The sequence below is a fragment of the Bos indicus genome, chromosome 7, assembly GCF_029378745.1.
Source record: "Bos indicus isolate NIAB-ARS_2022 breed Sahiwal x Tharparkar chromosome 7, NIAB-ARS_B.indTharparkar_mat_pri_1.0, whole genome shotgun sequence".
Classification (NCBI taxonomy): domain Eukaryota; kingdom Metazoa; phylum Chordata; class Mammalia; order Artiodactyla; family Bovidae; genus Bos; species Bos indicus.
In genome coordinates this window covers 2,913,997-2,930,342 of record NC_091766.1, presented here as the reverse complement: position 1 = coordinate 2,930,342, position 16,346 = coordinate 2,913,997, and the positions used below count along the sequence as shown (strand labels likewise).

General features: G+C 51.9%; 1 protein-coding gene across 1 annotated transcript; it reads left to right on the top strand.

Annotated features, from left to right (window-relative positions):
* The first annotated feature begins 2,867 nt into the window (after positions 1-2,867).
* IBA57 (iron-sulfur cluster assembly factor IBA57) lies at positions 2,868-13,701 on the top strand. Its single transcript, XM_019963734.2, has 3 exons — positions 2,868-3,332; positions 11,596-11,939; positions 12,331-13,701. Exons 1-3 carry the CDS (start codon positions 2,992-2,994, stop codon positions 12,720-12,722), a joined length of 1,077 nt encoding a protein of 358 aa, XP_019819293.2. The 5' UTR covers positions 2,868-2,991; the 3' UTR covers positions 12,723-13,701.
* Positions 13,702-16,346: the final 2,645 nt, after the last annotated feature.

Here is a 16,346-nt window from a genome sequence, read left to right as displayed (position 1 = left end):
CAGGTCTGCACAGGGGCAGGGACAGGCCAGGGAGGTGGCTGGAGCAGGATCAGACAGAATGGCCTTGTCTCATTCTCATCCGTTTCCATGGCTGGAGCCAACTCACCGGCTGCTCAGGGAGCTCGTGGAGGGCTGCAGGGAAGGGGGTAACCAGAATGGGGTTAGCTTCCTTCTTCTGACTTTGGGAAGGGAGGAGGCCATGAGCAGAGAATAACAGGAAACAACCCTGGCTGGCACCAGCTGGGAAACAGGGTCTGGGACCCCCAGGGCTGCTTATTTTTTAGCTCTTAGATCCCCACCCCTCCGGACAGCTCCAGGGCCTGTGGCCTCAGAGGGAGGAGGCTGTGCATGGGATCCAGCAGCAACCTAAGCCCCTAGCTGGACCCAGGCCAGTGAGTGGGGTTCTCTGAGGCACCCTGAGGCTCAGTTCCGAGTTCCCTCCACCCAGACTTGTAGGCATGAGAAGCCGCAGACAGAGGACCAGAGGAGGAGCAGCCAGGCGGTGCCTATGTGCAGGTCTCCCTGCAGTCAGATTGGCCAGGCTGGTGCAGAGACCTGGGAAGGCTTCCTGGAGGGGGCCTGGAGCAGTGCTGGTTGGGAGACTAGACTGGTGGGAGGTGCCGCCTGCTCTGTTCACAGAGGCAGCCACCAGTTGAGTGTGGCTCTGGATATTTCAGTGTGGCCCATGCAGTAAGGAGCGAAGTTTCATTTGACTTCATTTGAGTTAAATTGCACTGAAGCAGTCCCCGGTGGCAGCAGCAGCTCTGCTCAACCAAGTGGGCTGAGCTTGGCACTGGATTGGGAAGGTCAGGTCAGGTTCCAGGGGGCTCGGGGTCAGTCTGCTGGCCCTTGCTGTGGGTCGTGCTGGTGAGAAGCATGTTCTCTGCTGGCGAGGGATGGGGTGACGTGAGGCTGGAGGAATGCACCCCCACCCCATGTTGTCCTCGAGTGATTTCCTCCCTGCCCTCAACAGGGTTTGCAGGGAGGTGCTAGGTCACCCTTGGAACACAGGCTCAACAGAGCATGACCTTTTCCATGCAAGGCCAGTGAAACCACATTCCAGACCTGACTGGTCACAACCAGGAAGCCAGCTGGGAGGGGATCAAGGGCCTGGGAAACCCTAGGGAGCTCCTTTATGTTAATGTGGTAATTTTTGAAAAGCCCCTAAGGATGGGGGCTGGTTGTCAGGAGAACCAACCTTGTGATTAGAGGGTTAGTGCTTTCAGCCCCACACCAACGTTTGGGGAGGTGTGAATCAATAGCCAATGGCTGATAATGTAATCACTCATCTTTCTGTAATGAAGCCTCCATAAAACCCCAAGAGGACTGGGTTCAGAGAGCTTCTTGGTTGGAGAACACACGGAGATTTAGGGAGAGTGGGTTGTGCTCAGGGCAGAGAAGTTCCATCCCCCTTCCCACATACCCTGTCCTTTGCAGCCTTCCATCTGGCTGTTCCTGAGTTATATCCTTTTATAATAAATCAGTAATCTGGTAAGAAAACAGTTTCTTTGAGTTTTGTGAGCCACTCTGGCAAAATAATTGAACTCAAGGAGGGGGATTTTTGGAACTTCTGATCTATAGCTGGGGGATCAGAAGCACGGGTGCAACTTGGACTTTGACATCTGAAGGCAAGGGGTGGGAAAATATGTATGTGTCTGTGTGCATGCGTGCACGCAGTCTAATGGGATCTGATGCTATCTCCAGGTAGATGGATTAAAAATTGAATTAAAGTATAAAACACCTAGCTGGTATCAGAAAATTGTGTCATGTGGGGAACTCTCCGCCCACCCCCCCCCACATTTAGTGATCAGAAGTGTCAGAAGTGAAGGATAGTGCCAGAATATAAGATACACAGGAGTGTGAGTTCTACACAATAAAGGAACTGAAAGTAGAGTTGCACATCTCTACTTTCAGCATGTGTTCATGCTGTGTGCAAGAGTGTATGTCTTAGTCGCTCAGTCGTGTCCGAGTCTTTGAGACCCCATGGACCTCAGCCTGCCAGGCTCCTCTGTCCATGAAATTCTTCAGGCAAGAATACTGGAGAGGGTTTGCCATTCCCTTCTCTAAGGAATGCTCCCAACCCAGGTCTCCTGCATCACAGGCAGATTCTTTACTGTCTGAGCAACCTAAGAAGTCCCTCTGTGTTGGAAGCAACATAAATGTCCCATCAACGAGTGAATGGATAATCCAGATGTAGTGTGTGTGTGTGTGTACACACATACATATATATACAATGGACTATCAGCCTTTACAAAGGCTGACACATGCTACATCATGGAGGAACCTGGTAGACATGAGCTAGATAAATACTGCATGAGTCCACTTCCATGAGTTTACCAGAGGTGTCAGGTCCATAGAGACAGACTGGACTGGCATTCCCAGGGTCTGGGGAGGGAGATCAGATCAGGTCAGTCGCTCAGTCGTGTCCGACTCTTTGCGACCCCATGGATCGCAGCACGCCAGGCCTCCCTGGGAGGGAGATAGGGATGTTCATCTGATCGGGCGGAGTTTTGGTCTGGGAAGATGAGAAACTTGTGGATGATGGGGATGGCTGCAAAACGGTGTGAACATGCTCAATGGCTCAGAAATGTGCACCCCCAAATGGTAACGATGGAAAAGCTCACATCATGCGCGTCTCAACACAATAAAGCAAGCGGAAACATCTCTGAGAACTGAGGAGCAGGCCAACTTGCAGGAGCAGAAGTCAGCCCAAGATGGGTGTGTGAGCGACAGCCCGAGGCCTCGCCCGGGCGCACGCTCCGCCCACCTTCACCCTGGCCTCTCTGGCAGGGAACGCTCGCCCGCCACCAGGGGCCGCTGAGGCCCCAGCCCGCGCATGCTCGTGCACACCCCGCCCCGCGCACGCTCCGCCCGTCAGCAGCCAGGGGCCGCTGTGGCGCCCGCGCGCACCGCTTCCCGGCGCCCCTACTCGCCCTGCGCGTCCGGCTGCCCGCCCGAGCTGCTGCGCGGGCCGCCTCACTCCTCCCCAAGATGGCGGCCGCGGCACTGCTCAGGGGTGCGGCTCCAGGGTGCGGCGGCCCGGCCTGGAGCTGGCGGCTGCGCGCGGCCCCGAGGCGCCACCTGGCTCACAGCGGCTGCTGTCAGGGTGCCGACTCCGCTAGCGGCGCAACATGGGCCTGCTTCCTGCTAGGCGAGCGTGCCCTAGTGCGCGTGCGCGGGCCGGACTCGGCGCCCTTTCTCCTAGGTCTGCTGACCAATGAGCTGCCGCTTCCGGGTCCTGCGGTTGGCGAGGCGTCAACTTCGGCCCGAGCGGGCTACGCCCACTTTCTCAATGTACAGGGACGCACTCTCTATGACGTCATTCTCTACGGGTGAGAGCGTTTTGCAGGACTAGCCACGGGGGTCGGGGTATCACCCAGGGAAAGGGCACCCGGGAGCGGGCCTGAGAGGTCTTGGGGGGTAGGCTGCTATGGTGGGCTCCCAAGGGTAGAGGCAGACACTGGGGAGGGACGGACAGAAGGCAGAAGTAACGACATCCAGAGTCGGGGTACCTAGGGGAAGACTACTACTAGCCCGGGACGGACATCCAGGAAAGGACATGCACGACGGGGAATCCAGGGGAAGGGACATCTGGGAATCTGTGCACAGGGTGGGCCGAGGTGAGCCCCCAGGAGAGGGCACCTGAGGAGGGAAGGAGCGCCCAGGGTAGGGCACGAGGAGACCCGCACAGTGGGCAGAGGACTGAGCACCTGGGGAAGGCAGCCATAGGTGGGCTGGAGCCAGCTCCGAGGGGTGGGCCGCGACAGTGACTCGCCTGGGAGCATTTACACCTGGCCTCTGCTCATGCTCAAGCCCACTGCACGGAGAAGGAGCCACGCTGCAGGGAGCAACCCCTGTGCCACTGTACCACTACTTCCTGAGTTCTCTGGTGTACACGCATTTCTCTCCAAAATCTCTCCGTATTCAGTGACATTAGCGTTTGGTGTCCTGTAGAGCTTTCCGTGTTCACTTGCTTAGCTTTCTCAGACTTGGTTTCTCTAGAACCTCTTATGCAGTTCCAGGCTGTCGCTCTGCCTGAGGCCGCCCGGAAAACTCTTCTGTTGTGGGTTTTTGTCTGCATCTTCCTAAGTGTACTTCCTGCCTGCTGGAAGTGGCTTGCTGAGAGGTAGGATGCTTCAGCGGACCTTTGACTTCTTCCAATGGTTTTACCCCGTAACTTGTATGTGTGAGTCAGGCAGTCAGTCGTGTCGGACTCTTTGTGACCCCATGGACTCCTCTGTACATAGGATTCTCAAGGCAAGAATACTGGAGTGGATTGCCATTTCCTACTCCATACCCGATAACTTGGCTGGTCCTAAAACTCCACTGAAAATTGTCCCAGAAAACGTTGAAACCACAACCTGCCTTGCAGCTGCTGGCATTGTTGTCAAGAAGCCTGTTGTTTGATTTCTGAGCCTTTGTGTGTGGTTTTTCTCCGGGCTCATCTTCATCCTGATGTCTTGAAGTGTCATGATGATGTTGTGTTGTATTTTGGGTCTTCATTCATGTCATGTAGCTAGGCACTTGGTGGGCTCTGTGACTCTGTAACAGGGATCAGTAAAATATGACCCTTGGGCAGATTCAGCTCTCTGTTTTTGTAAATAAAGTTTGACTGCAGTGCTACATGTCCATTTGTTTATATCCTCTGTGGCCACTTTCGCTTTCCAATGGTAAAAGTATAATTAATAATGTAATAATGTAGAGATTGTGTGGCCTCACGCCTAAATTATTTTCAATGTGGTCTTTTACAGAAAACATGTGTAGTCCCTGCTCTGTGTCCCATCTTTCAGAAATACCGTTGTCCTCATCTCTTTTATGTAATTATTATCTTCCCAGTAGTTGCTTAACCTCTTTTAAAAACTACATTCTTTGATTATCTTAAGCCCGCCATGTCTGTAACATTCAGTAGCCCCTATAATGGTCATTTCGGTTTTTAATTAATCAGTGTTGTAATGATGTTTTGGTCCTCAAATTTTCTTCCTTGAGTCTCCAGTCTGACTTTATATCTTTCTGCCTTTGCATTCTTCCTATAATGAAGTTATATCCTGACAAGTCACTTTACGGTGTAAAAAAATATATATTTTTCTGTTTCTAGTTTTTTTTTAATCTTTAAATCTTTTCCTCTGGTTTGGTGTGCTTTTGCTTAGCTGCTGGGCCATCAGTTCTTGTCAGCAGGCATGTACACGGTAGTTCTTTCTAGGCATTGTGTGTGCTGTGATCCGTACTGTAGAGGAGTTTGTTTTTCTCTCTGTTCAGTCCTGACAGCGGGTGTGCCACTTGCTATCTGTGTGCTGAGGGAGTCGGAGTGTACTGTGATGATGTCCCCTGACCCTGGTTGCTCTTCTGAGATTCCAGCTCAAAGTCCTTTGTGGGGAGTGCAACCCCAGCGGGTGGGGTGGGGTCGTTGTTCCATCAGAGAGAGACAGCCCGAATTAGTGGCCCCACTTCTGAGCAGTTGGAGGAGGGGAGACGTGAGAATGCTCCCTCGGATGGCTGCTCTAGGGCCTGGGGGCTGGGTGAACCATGCCCAGATTCCTCTCTCCCAGCTCTGCGCTGGCGCATGGGGTGCTGAGCCTTCTGGGCTCCCGCCCTGCCCTGATGTTTCTATAGGGATATGTTTCTGGTCTGACACCTGCAGTTCATGAGATGTGCTCCTTCCCCTCTTGGTTGCTGTTGACCGTTTACCTACATCTGATCTCAGTGAGGTCTGCTCTCGGAGGGAAGGGGCCACGCTGGCAACTGGGTGTCCCGCCTGGAAGCCTGTGGCCTTCTTGCTTGCTTCATGGTTACTCTTTGCCTGATGTTTTCTCTGTTTATCCTGTCTCCAGAATTTTTCTTTGTCTTCCTTTTTGGCTGTGCTGTGCTGACTGTGGGATCTCAGTTCCTTGACCAGGGACTGAACCTGGGCCACAGCAGTGCAAGTCCAGAATCCCAACCACTTAGGCCACCAGGGAACTCCCTGGAATTTTTCACCGAAACTGTCATGCTTCTAGTTTCCCATCCTTGAATTGTTCCTTCCTCAGTGCACCCTGATCTTGTTTCCCGAATGTAGCACCATTTCTCAGACACAACTTTAGTCTTTGGTTTTTAATGTAGACTCTTTACGGGAGTATTCTGGTGGCCTAGTGGTTAGGATTCCAGGCTTTCACTGCTGTGGCCTGGCTCCATTCCCTGGTTGGTGAATTGAGATACTGCAAGCCACGTGGTGTGGCCAGAAACAAAAAGGGAAAGCCTTTTTAGAGCAGTTTTAGGTTAATTGAGAAGGCGGAGATCTCTCATATACGCTCTGCTCCCACACATGCATAGCCTCCCCCATATCTGCCTCTTCCTCCAGAGCAGTACATTAGTTAGAGTTGATGAGCCTATATTGACATCAGAATTACCCAAAGTCCTTAGGTCACGTTAAGGTTCACTCTTGGTGCTGTGCTTCCTATGAAATGGGACGAATATTTAATCACGTGTATGTACCACTGTAACACCATACAGAGTGGCTTCACTGTCCCGAAATACCCTTTGTGCTTTACCTGTTTACCCTCCCTCGTGACTCTCACCACCACTGAAAGGGTCCTTTTTGGATCTGAAACTGTCTCCAGTTTCCCTTTTTCCAGAGTGTCACATAGTTGGGAGCACAGAATCTGCAGCCTTTTCAGACCGACTTCTTTCTCTTAGTAATATACATTTAAGTTCCCTCCCTGTCTTTTCAGGGCTTAATAGCTCATTTCTTTTAGTGTTGACTGATACTCTGTTGTTTGCATGCACCAGTTTGTATATCCATTCATCTATGGAAGGACTTGCTGTTGCTTCCATATGGCTGTGATGATGAGTAAAGGTGCTGTAAACATCTGTGTGCGGGTTTTCTGTGTAGAGGTTAGTTTTCAGCTTCTTTCGGTAAATACCAGAAAGTGCGACTGTTAAGACTGTAAGGTAAGAATACGTGTAGTTTGATAAGAAACCACCAAAGTGTCTTCCAAAGTGGCGGTATCATTTTGCATTCCCACCAACAGTGAGTAAACACTTCCCGTTTCTTCTCCATATCCTCACCAGCCTTCGGTGGTGTCAGTATTCTGGATTTTGATCATCCTGATAGGTGTGCACTGGAGCTGGCTTTAATTTCCTCTTCCCTGATGACAAATGACATGTAACATCATTGCATATGCTGTTTGCCACCTGTACATTTTCTCTGGGGTGATGTCCAGATCTTTGGCCTAGTTTTAATCAGACTGTCTCCTAATTGTTGAGTTTTCAGTGGTTTTGTATGTTCTGAGTGACAGTCCTTTGTCAGATGTGACTTTTCAAACCTTTTCTCCCAGTCGTGGCTTGACTTATCGCCTCAGCTGGGGCTTTGTGTTTTGAGGTCTCTCCTCATCCTGACCGGGTGCTTGTTAAGTACTGGCTGTTAGAGGAGTCCTGCAGGTTTTGCGAGCTGGGCTGCTTGGCTTTTGGGGGGCCCAGGCGTGCCTCTGGGGGCCACTCTGGCGGGCTGGCTGCTGAGGTCCGCTGCTAGCTCGTCTCCCTGCACGCCTTTCCCCGGTGTTGGTCTCAGCGGGGTCGTGCTGAGCCTGGGCGCAGCTGGTTTCTGGGCAGTGTGCTCCGTGTGTGCCTGGCAGAGGGAGGGTGGGACGCGGGGCTAGTGCACCTCTTCACTCAGGTCCGCCCGCCAGGCTAGCTGGTGAGGCTGCGGGTGCCCTCAGCCTCCTCTTCCTGCCACTGTGGTTGTGCCCTCAGGATGGGCTGCCAGTCTGGGCAAGGAAAACTGCGGGATGCTGACATACATCTCACGACACGAGTGACTTTTGGGGGGATGTCCTATGCAATGTTTGGGAAGTACTTACACTAGAGAAGTTATTCAAAAATGAATTTTTTTCCTGAAATGCAAATTTGATTGGGCGTCATGCATTTTATCTGGCAGCCCTGCTCAGGGCCTCTATGCTGCGTGGGGATATCTGTGCTTGTCACTCAGGTGTGGCTGCTCCTGGCACAGAGGAGGCTGAGCCCAGGGGTGCTCTCAGTGTCCAGCAGTGCCCAAGATGGCCCCACAGAGAATGTTCCAGCTCAAATTGTGCTGGGCCGGCTGAGCAGAGGCTCACCGCGCGTCACCACTTCCCCTGCTGACCTGTCCCCCGTTACTTAGCTGCGGCAGGGGCAGCAGACAGTCTGATTTGGGGTGGTGGGGCGCAGGGGTGCTTTGCAGCCTTGCTGGCCCTGAGGGGCTGAATGGCACAAGGCCATTTGCACAGGTAGCTCAGAAAAAAAGTGCCTGAGCCCAGAACCTGTCCGTTCTCCACCCTGCTTCTCTTGAACCCTGTGGAACGTTGGCCCCATGAGAGAGATGGGGCATCAGCCTGGGGCCTGACTACCCTGCGCCCTGGTGGTCCCTTAACCAGCCTTCCCTGGCCCCTCCCGTGCTGGGCCTTTGCCCTCCTCGGGCCTGGTTTTACCTGCATCTGTCTCTCCTCTCTCTCGGGTTTACTTTGCCCCTGTGGCCTCACATCCTGTCCACCCATGCCCATTTCTTCCTCTTGCCAGTATTTCATAGTTTCTGTCTGCTTTCTTATCAGAGACTTAAAAATAGAAATATACCCACAGGTGGTTAAAAAACCTAGTAAAGGCTTTTCATGAAAACTGACTGCCCTCTCCCTTCTCACTGGCATGAACCCATCTTCTTCAGAGGCAGCTCCTGTTTCAACTTATTATTTTGAAATAATCATAGATTTACAGGAAGCCACAAAAAAATGAGCAGGGAGGTCTCATACACCCTTCACCCAGTTCCCTCAGGGGCAACATCTTGCCTCCGATAGTCCAGGGTCACATGCGGGGGGAGAGGGGGACAAGGGCCAGGCACAGGGCACACTCAGGTTCTTCCAGGTTTCCACGTGCTCGCTTGCATGCAGCTCCGTGATTTGATCACACACGTGGACCTGTGTATCTTTGATGAAGACAGAGCTCTTCCGTTACCATCAGGCCCGCTTCTGCCCTCTGTGGGCACAGTCCCCTTCTCAGCCCCTCAGCCAGTCCCCTGCTCACTCTCCATCTTTATGATCCTGTCATTTCAGGACTGTCATACTAACAGAGTCTTTTGTTTCACTCACCTCGATGCCCTTTGGATTCATCAATAGGCTCCTCCTTTTCCTTGCTTAGTAGTATTCCCTTGAGGGAGTGGACTATGGTTTGTTTACCCATTCACCCACTGAAGGATATTTTGGTTTCATTTCGTGACTGTTAAGAATAAAACTGCTTCTAATGTTTATGCCCAGGTTTTATGTAGATACCTGGGGTGTTTTCTAGGATAAGTACCCAGGAGTGCAGTGACTCGATTGTGTGGTCACTGCATGTTTAGTCTTATAAAGAACTGCAAACAGTTTTCTGGAGTGTCTGTTCCATCCACATTCCCACCAGCAAGGTCGAATGGTCCATCTTTTCTGCATCCTCGCTGCCTTGAATGTTTTTATTTTAGCCATTCTGATAGCCTTGTGCCTTGGTATCTTGTGGTTTTAACTTGTCTTTGTGTTGTGATAAGTGACTTTGAACTTCTTTCCATGTGGTTATCTGAGGCAGCACCGTTGAACTCTCCTCTCTTTTCTGGCAGTTTAATTCCGTCTGTAAGTGATCGTTTTCCCAGCCCTCAGCTGATCTCATTTTGACCTCCTTTGAGGACTGTTTGGAGGGTGAGGTGATAACCTGACTTGCTGCGGCAGCCTGCTCTTTTGCACTTTCTTCACATGCTTGTTCCTGTACTTACTTACCCTTGGCTGATCGTTATGTGTATGGTCCTGACAGTTTGTGCTGTAGGGTGAAGCCACAGAAATCAGGGCACCAAGCAGGCTTCTTCTTCTTCTTTTTTTTTTTTAAATTGTTTTAGGAATTCTCTGGTGGCACAGTGGATAAGAAATCTGCCTGCCAATGCAGGGGACATGGGTTTGATCCCAGGTCCAGGAAAATTCCACATGCCATGAAGCAACTAAGCCTGTGGCCTGGAACCACTGAAGTCCACACACCCAGAGCTTGCGCTCCACGAGAGAAGTCACTGCAATGAGAATCCATCACACCGCCACAGAGAGTCGCCCCCGCTCGGCGCAGCTGGAGAAAGCCCATGCACAGCAACAGAGACCCAGCACAGCCAAAAACAGATACAGAAATTTGAATTGTTTGTTTTAAAAAATACTTTAATTTGTTGATACCGTTTTGGCTGTGTGGGCGTGCATTGTGGCACGCAGGGTCTTTGCTTGCGGTGCTTGGGCTCTCTGTCACAGAGCGTGGGCCTCTCTCTCGTTGAGGCCTGCGGGCTCGGGAGTTGTGGCCCTCCTAGTTCCCCAACAGGGATCTAAGTGGAGCTGCCTGCCTTTGAGGGCAGATTCTTAACCTCTGGACCACCAGGCAAATCCCTCCCCCACCACCACCCCAAGCAAGCTTCTGTAGCTCTTTCCTTGGTGGGCAATTGACTTCTCCAGGGTAGCACTTAACCCTTTCCTGCCTGGTGAGAGGGTCAGAGGCACAGCTGATGGGTCCCAGCTGATGGCCTTTCTTTCTGATACATGCTCCTGAAGGTTTTACCCACTTCTCTGTCTCAGCTGCCATGCAGCTGTGGGTCCTTGCTCAAGCCACATCTGTAATCAGGACTCTAGCCACGTACTCCTCTGGGTCCTAGACATCTCCACCTAGGGCCCCTCCATCACATCTGACCGTGCGCTGGCCTCTCTGTCCTCATCTGTCTGTAAGGGCCCCACCATCCATCCATCAGTGACACCAGGATCTGGGGTCATTCCACTGGATGTGGGCTGCCTGGAGTGGGAGTTAGGAGGGCTCTGGGACCCTGACCAGGTTGCCCGGCTTCCCTAGGGGAGGTAGGAAGTGGGCGTGGGCTGAGTGGCCTCCCCATGCACCTTACCTGCATTGGCTGTCTGCCGCCCTCCCAGCTCTTCCTGCCTGTCAGCCCCATTCCCCGCCCCCCACCCCGGCCCCGAAATTCACTGTGTGCCCTGACTTAGGATCCTTGGCTTATTGGTGCATCTCAAGGCTGCTGCTGCTAAGTCGCTTCAGTTGTGTCTGACTCTGTGTGATCCCACAGACGGCAGCCCACCAGGCTCCCCCGTCCCTGGGATTCTCCAGGCAAGAACACTGGAGTGGGTTGCCATTTCCTTCTCCAGTGCATGAAAGTCAAAAGTGAAAGTGAAGTCACTCAGTCGTGTCCGACTCTTAGCGACCCCATGGACTGTGCAGCCCACCAGGCTCCTCTGTCCATGGGATTTTCCAGGCAAGAGTACTGGAGTGGGGTGCCATTGCCTTCTCTGTTCTCAGGGCTGGAGGTGGCAAATTCTGACCTTAAAGTGGCCATCTGTGCCATCTCACCTCACCTTGACCACCGGATGCCACTGTGGTCCCAAGGCCCTGCTTCGCACCTGTCTGGCCAAGGCCTGTCCTTCCCCGGCCGGACTGTTTCCTGTGGCGCCCTCCCTGGGTGTGGAGGGGTGCTGTGCTGTGCAGCATTGCCAGGTGGTCCAAGGGGGCCGGTGCACTTGGGCGGCACAGCCACCGTGCCGGGACCCGACTGCAAGCCCTTCCCTCGGTGTGCCCTGCCACCCCCTCCTCTCCCCGCAGGCTCCCTGAGCGCTCCAGTGAACAGCCCACCTTCCTCCTGGAGTGCGACAGCTCCGTGGTCGATGCGCTGCAGAGGCACCTCTTGCTGCACAAGATTCGGCGGAAGGTTACGGTGGAGCCGTGCCCAGAACTGCGCGTGTGGGCCGTGCTGCCGTGCGCGCAGGGGGAGGCCGGCGGGGCGGGGCCGCTGCGGAAGAAGACTGTGTGCGCCCCAGTCCTCACCCGTGATCCCCGGACTTACCGCATGGGCTGGCGGCTTCTCTCCCAGGATGAGGGTTCAGCCCTGGTGCCCGGGGGCCGTCTTGGGGACCTCCAGGATTATCACCGGCACCGGTACCAGCAAGGTATGGACCTGGGGAGAGGTTAGGTTTGGGGGCCTGATGCTGGACGGGGAGGAGGGGCAGGGTGGGACGTGAGGGGACAGGAGGGGTGTGACCCGGAGCCCTGGGAAAACTGCATGGTGAGTCCAGGCCCTGGGAGGAGTCGGGATAGAGCAGAGTTCTGGGCTCAGGGGTAGGGTCTTCTCTAGTGGGCAGTATTGAGGCCCAAACTGGGCAGCTCACCCAGAGACCAGAGCAGGGGCCGGAGTTGGGACCTGGAGGATGCAGAGGGACCCGGAAGACTGGGGGTCAGATGCTAGGACTCCTACAGGCCAGGACCGCTGGCCATCCTGGGTTGAGCCCCCAGCTCTGGAGGACACCTCAAGCCTCAGCAAGCCTCTCCCCACCTCTGCAGGTGTTCCCGAGGGTGTCCACGACCTGCCCCCGGGAGTGGCGCTGCCCCTGGAGTCCAACCTGGCCTTCATGAACGGCATCAGCTTCACCAAGGGCTGCTACATTGGCCAGGAGCTGACAGCTCGCACCCACCACATGGGTGTTATCCGGAAGCGCCTCTTCCCAGTACAGTTCTCAGGTGCCGTTCCTGGCGGCGGCATTGCCCCCGGCGCCTCTGTGCTCACCGAGTCAGGGCAGGCAGCCGGCAAGTACAGGGCAGGGCTGGGGGACGTGGGCCTGGCCCTGCTGCGGTCTGAGAAAATTAAGGGTCCTCTCCACATCAGAACCTCTGAGAGTGGCCTTGTGGCCCTTACTGCGTCTGTGCCAGACTGGTGGCCCACCGCCACCAAGTAGCCTCGGATGCCCCTGCGCTCCTCATCTACTGCACCCTGTAGCCAGCCCCCACTTCCTTGGGTGGCCCAGTTGAAAGAACACACCCTTGGGGGACCCCAAGCATTTGTGGGCTTCCCAAAGCTACTGACATGGCAGGGGATGCTCGTGCATACAGCCCTGGCGTTCCCAGCCAATCATGCTTCCTAGGGACCGTCCTGTGCTCAGGGTGGCTGTCCCTTCCTGGAAGCTTTATGGCTGGAGCATCAGGAACCCTCTTGAGGACTGAAGGTGGGTGGAAGTGAGCCCTGCGCCTGCCTCTGTCCTGGGCAATGCTGCAGCTTCCACCAGACCCTGGATGAGATTCCGAACCATACTGATCTGGAGGTGGTTCGTCCGTCAACCAAGGACAGAATGTTCCAGGATGCCTCCCGGCTGCCCACACCCTCTGAGCCTGCTTGGGCAGGCTTGGGAAGGGAGCATCTCAGTGTCTGGGGTGGCTAAAGGGGCAAGTGGACTCTGGGAATTGTCTTACCATGTTGACTGGGGGCATGTGTCAAGGTGGGAATCTTGTGGCACCAGGTGGAACACAGTGTCTTTGAGTAGAGGCACAGGCATTGCTCACACCCACCAGAGTCCTCCCAAGCATACCTCTGTGCTCAGTGGCACCAGCTGGGGGAGCCCCAGTACCGTTTTATACCACATCTCCGCAGCTTTGGCCCCACGGTGGCGTGGGCAGTCCCTTCCTCCCCTCCATAGCCCTCCTGAGCTCAGGGTAGGGAGTGGCTGCCTTGGGATGGCGTGCCCAGGGTGCAGAGAAGAGCTTTTGCTTGCTGTACTCGCTGCTGTTTTCTGACGTCGTCATGTCTTCATAATAAGAGGGTGACTTACTTTCCTGTTTTGAACCACTTACTTTGATTTTCCCACAGCAATGTGAGTCTCGTGGTTACTGGGTGTCCCACCTGCTGCCCCAGAGTGGCTATTAAAGTGTGACCCGCAACCAGCCCATGTGGAACTCTGGCTTCTTTCTTTCTTAACTGTATTTATTTTAAATGTTCATTAGAGTGTTGTTGATTTACAGCATTATGTTAATTTCTACTGTACAGTGAGGTGAATCAGTTCTTCATATGCATATATCCAACTCTTTTTTAGACTGTTTTTTCCATATAGGTCATTATGTAGTATTGAGTAGAGTTCCCTGTGCTATACAGTAGATCCTTATTGTCTCTTTTATATATACTGGCGTGTATATGTCAATCCCAATTTCCCAATCTGTCCCTACCCCCTTTCCCCACCCCTGGTGATCACAGGTTTGTTTTCTACATCTGTGACTATTTCTGTTTTGTAAATAAGTTCATTTGTACCATTTTTTTTTTAGATTTCACGAATAATCTGTGTCATATGATACTTGTCTTTCTTTGTCTGACTTACTCAGTATGACCGTCTCTCGGTCCGTCCATGTTGCTGCAAACGGCATTATTTCTTTCTTGTTTATGGCTGAGTAGTATTCCATTGTATATGTGTACAACATCTTTATCCTTTCTTCTGTTGACGGACATTTTGGTTGCTTCCCTGTCCTGGCAATTATAAAATAGTGTTGTAGTAGACATTGAGGTACATGTATCACTTCGAATTATGGTTTTCTCTGAATATATGGCCAGGAGTGGGATTTCAGGATCATATGGTAGTTCTGTTTTTAGGTTTTTAAGGAACCCCCGTACTCTTCTCCATAATGGCTGTACCAGTTTACATTCCCACCAACAGTGTGGGAGGGTTCCCATCTCTCTATACTCTCTCTGACACTACTGTTGATAGATTGTTTTTGGTGAGAGCCCTTCTGACCAGTGTGAGATGATACCTTCTTATAGTTTTGATTTCCATTTCTCTAATAATCAGTGATGTTGAGCATCTTTTTGTGTGCGTTTTGGCCATCTGTATGTCTTTTTTGATTGGGTTTTTTTTTTTTTTTTTTTCATTGGGCTACATGAGCTGTTTGTATGTTTTGGAGATTAATCCCTTGTCAGTGGCTTCATTTGCAAATGTATTCTTCCATTCTAGAGGGTTGTCTTTTTGTTTTGTTTATGGTTTCCTTTACTGTGCAAAAGCTTTCCAGTTTAACTAGGCCCCATTTGTTTATTTTCATTACTCTAGGAGGTAGATCAGAAAAGACCTTGCTGAGATTTATGTCAGAGTTTTATAGTGTCTGGCCTTATATTTAGGTCTTTAATCCATTTTGACTTAATTTTTGTGTATGGTGTTAGGTCGTGTTCTAATTTCATTCTTTTACACTGTACAGTTTCCCAGGGCCACGTGTTGAAGAGACTGTCTTTCCTCTGTTGTACATTCCTGTCTCCTTTATCATAGGTTAGATGCCCGTAGATGGTTGAGTTTTTCTCTGGCCCTCCTGTCCTGCCCCACGAATCTATGTTCTGTTTTTGTGCCTGGACTGTACATACTGCATTCTCTGTTTTTGCCACGCCACTCAGCTTTGTGTACATTCTGAAGTCAGGGAGCATGACTCCTCCATCTCCATTTTTCTTTCTCAAGATTGCTTTAGCTCTTTGGGGTCTTGTGTTTCCATACAAATCGTAAAATATTTTGTTCTCTTTTCTGTTAAAAATGCCGTTGGCAATTTGATAGGGACTGCATTGACCCTGTGGATTGCTTTGGGTAGAACAGTCATTTTGACAACACTGATTCTTCCAATCCAAGAATGTGGTATATCTCTCCATCTGTTTGTGTCATCTTTGATTTCTTTCATCTCTGTCTTACAGTGTTTTCTGAGTACAGATCTTTTGCCTCCGTAAGTCGGTTTATTCCTAGGTATTTTATTTATTTTTTGATGCGATGATAAATGGGCTTGTTTCCTTTGTTTCTTTCTGATCTTCCATTGTCAGTCTATAGGAGTGCAAGAGATTTCTGTGTGTTATTTTGTGTCTTGTTACTTTCCCAAATTCATCGATGAGCTTTAGTAGTTTTCTGATAGTGTCTTTCGGATTTTCTGTGTACAGTATCATGTCATCTGCAAACAGTGACGGTTTTTCTTTTTTCTTTTCCAGTTTGGATTCCCTTTTATATCTTTGTCTTCTCTTGCCATAGCTAGGACTTCCAAACCTGGCATGAGTGGACATCTCTGTCTTGTTCCTGAAATTAGAGAAAAGGCTTTCAGCTCTTCACCACTGAGTATATTATTAGCTGTAGGTGACAGAGACATAAGGGGTTTGGCCAGTCCCTGGAGGCAAGGCTCCCCTCAGGCAGGGAGCCAGCCAGGCAGGGCTGGCCCTTTCCCATCCCCCCAGACTGAGAGCAGGTGGTCACACTGGGTGGGCAGCACCGCCCTGAGGTTCAGTCTCCTGAAGTGAGCAAAATTAAGAAGGCAGAGCATGCTGTGGACCAGAATGGGCTGGGTCCTCGTGACATGAACGACACAGTCATCGTACACTGTCACCCTGTGTGCTCGGGGTGCTCACAGCCAGTGTCCGTGTTGTGGATTAGAGGCACCTAAGGCTTTTCACCGTCGGTGAACACCCAGAGCTGGGAACCAAGCATCTTCTCTGGGCCAATGGTATTTGTGGAACATCGGCCTCTTGGCCTGAGCATGAACTGCTGTGCCGACACGTGACCTGTTGTGGGAGTCATAAATTAAGT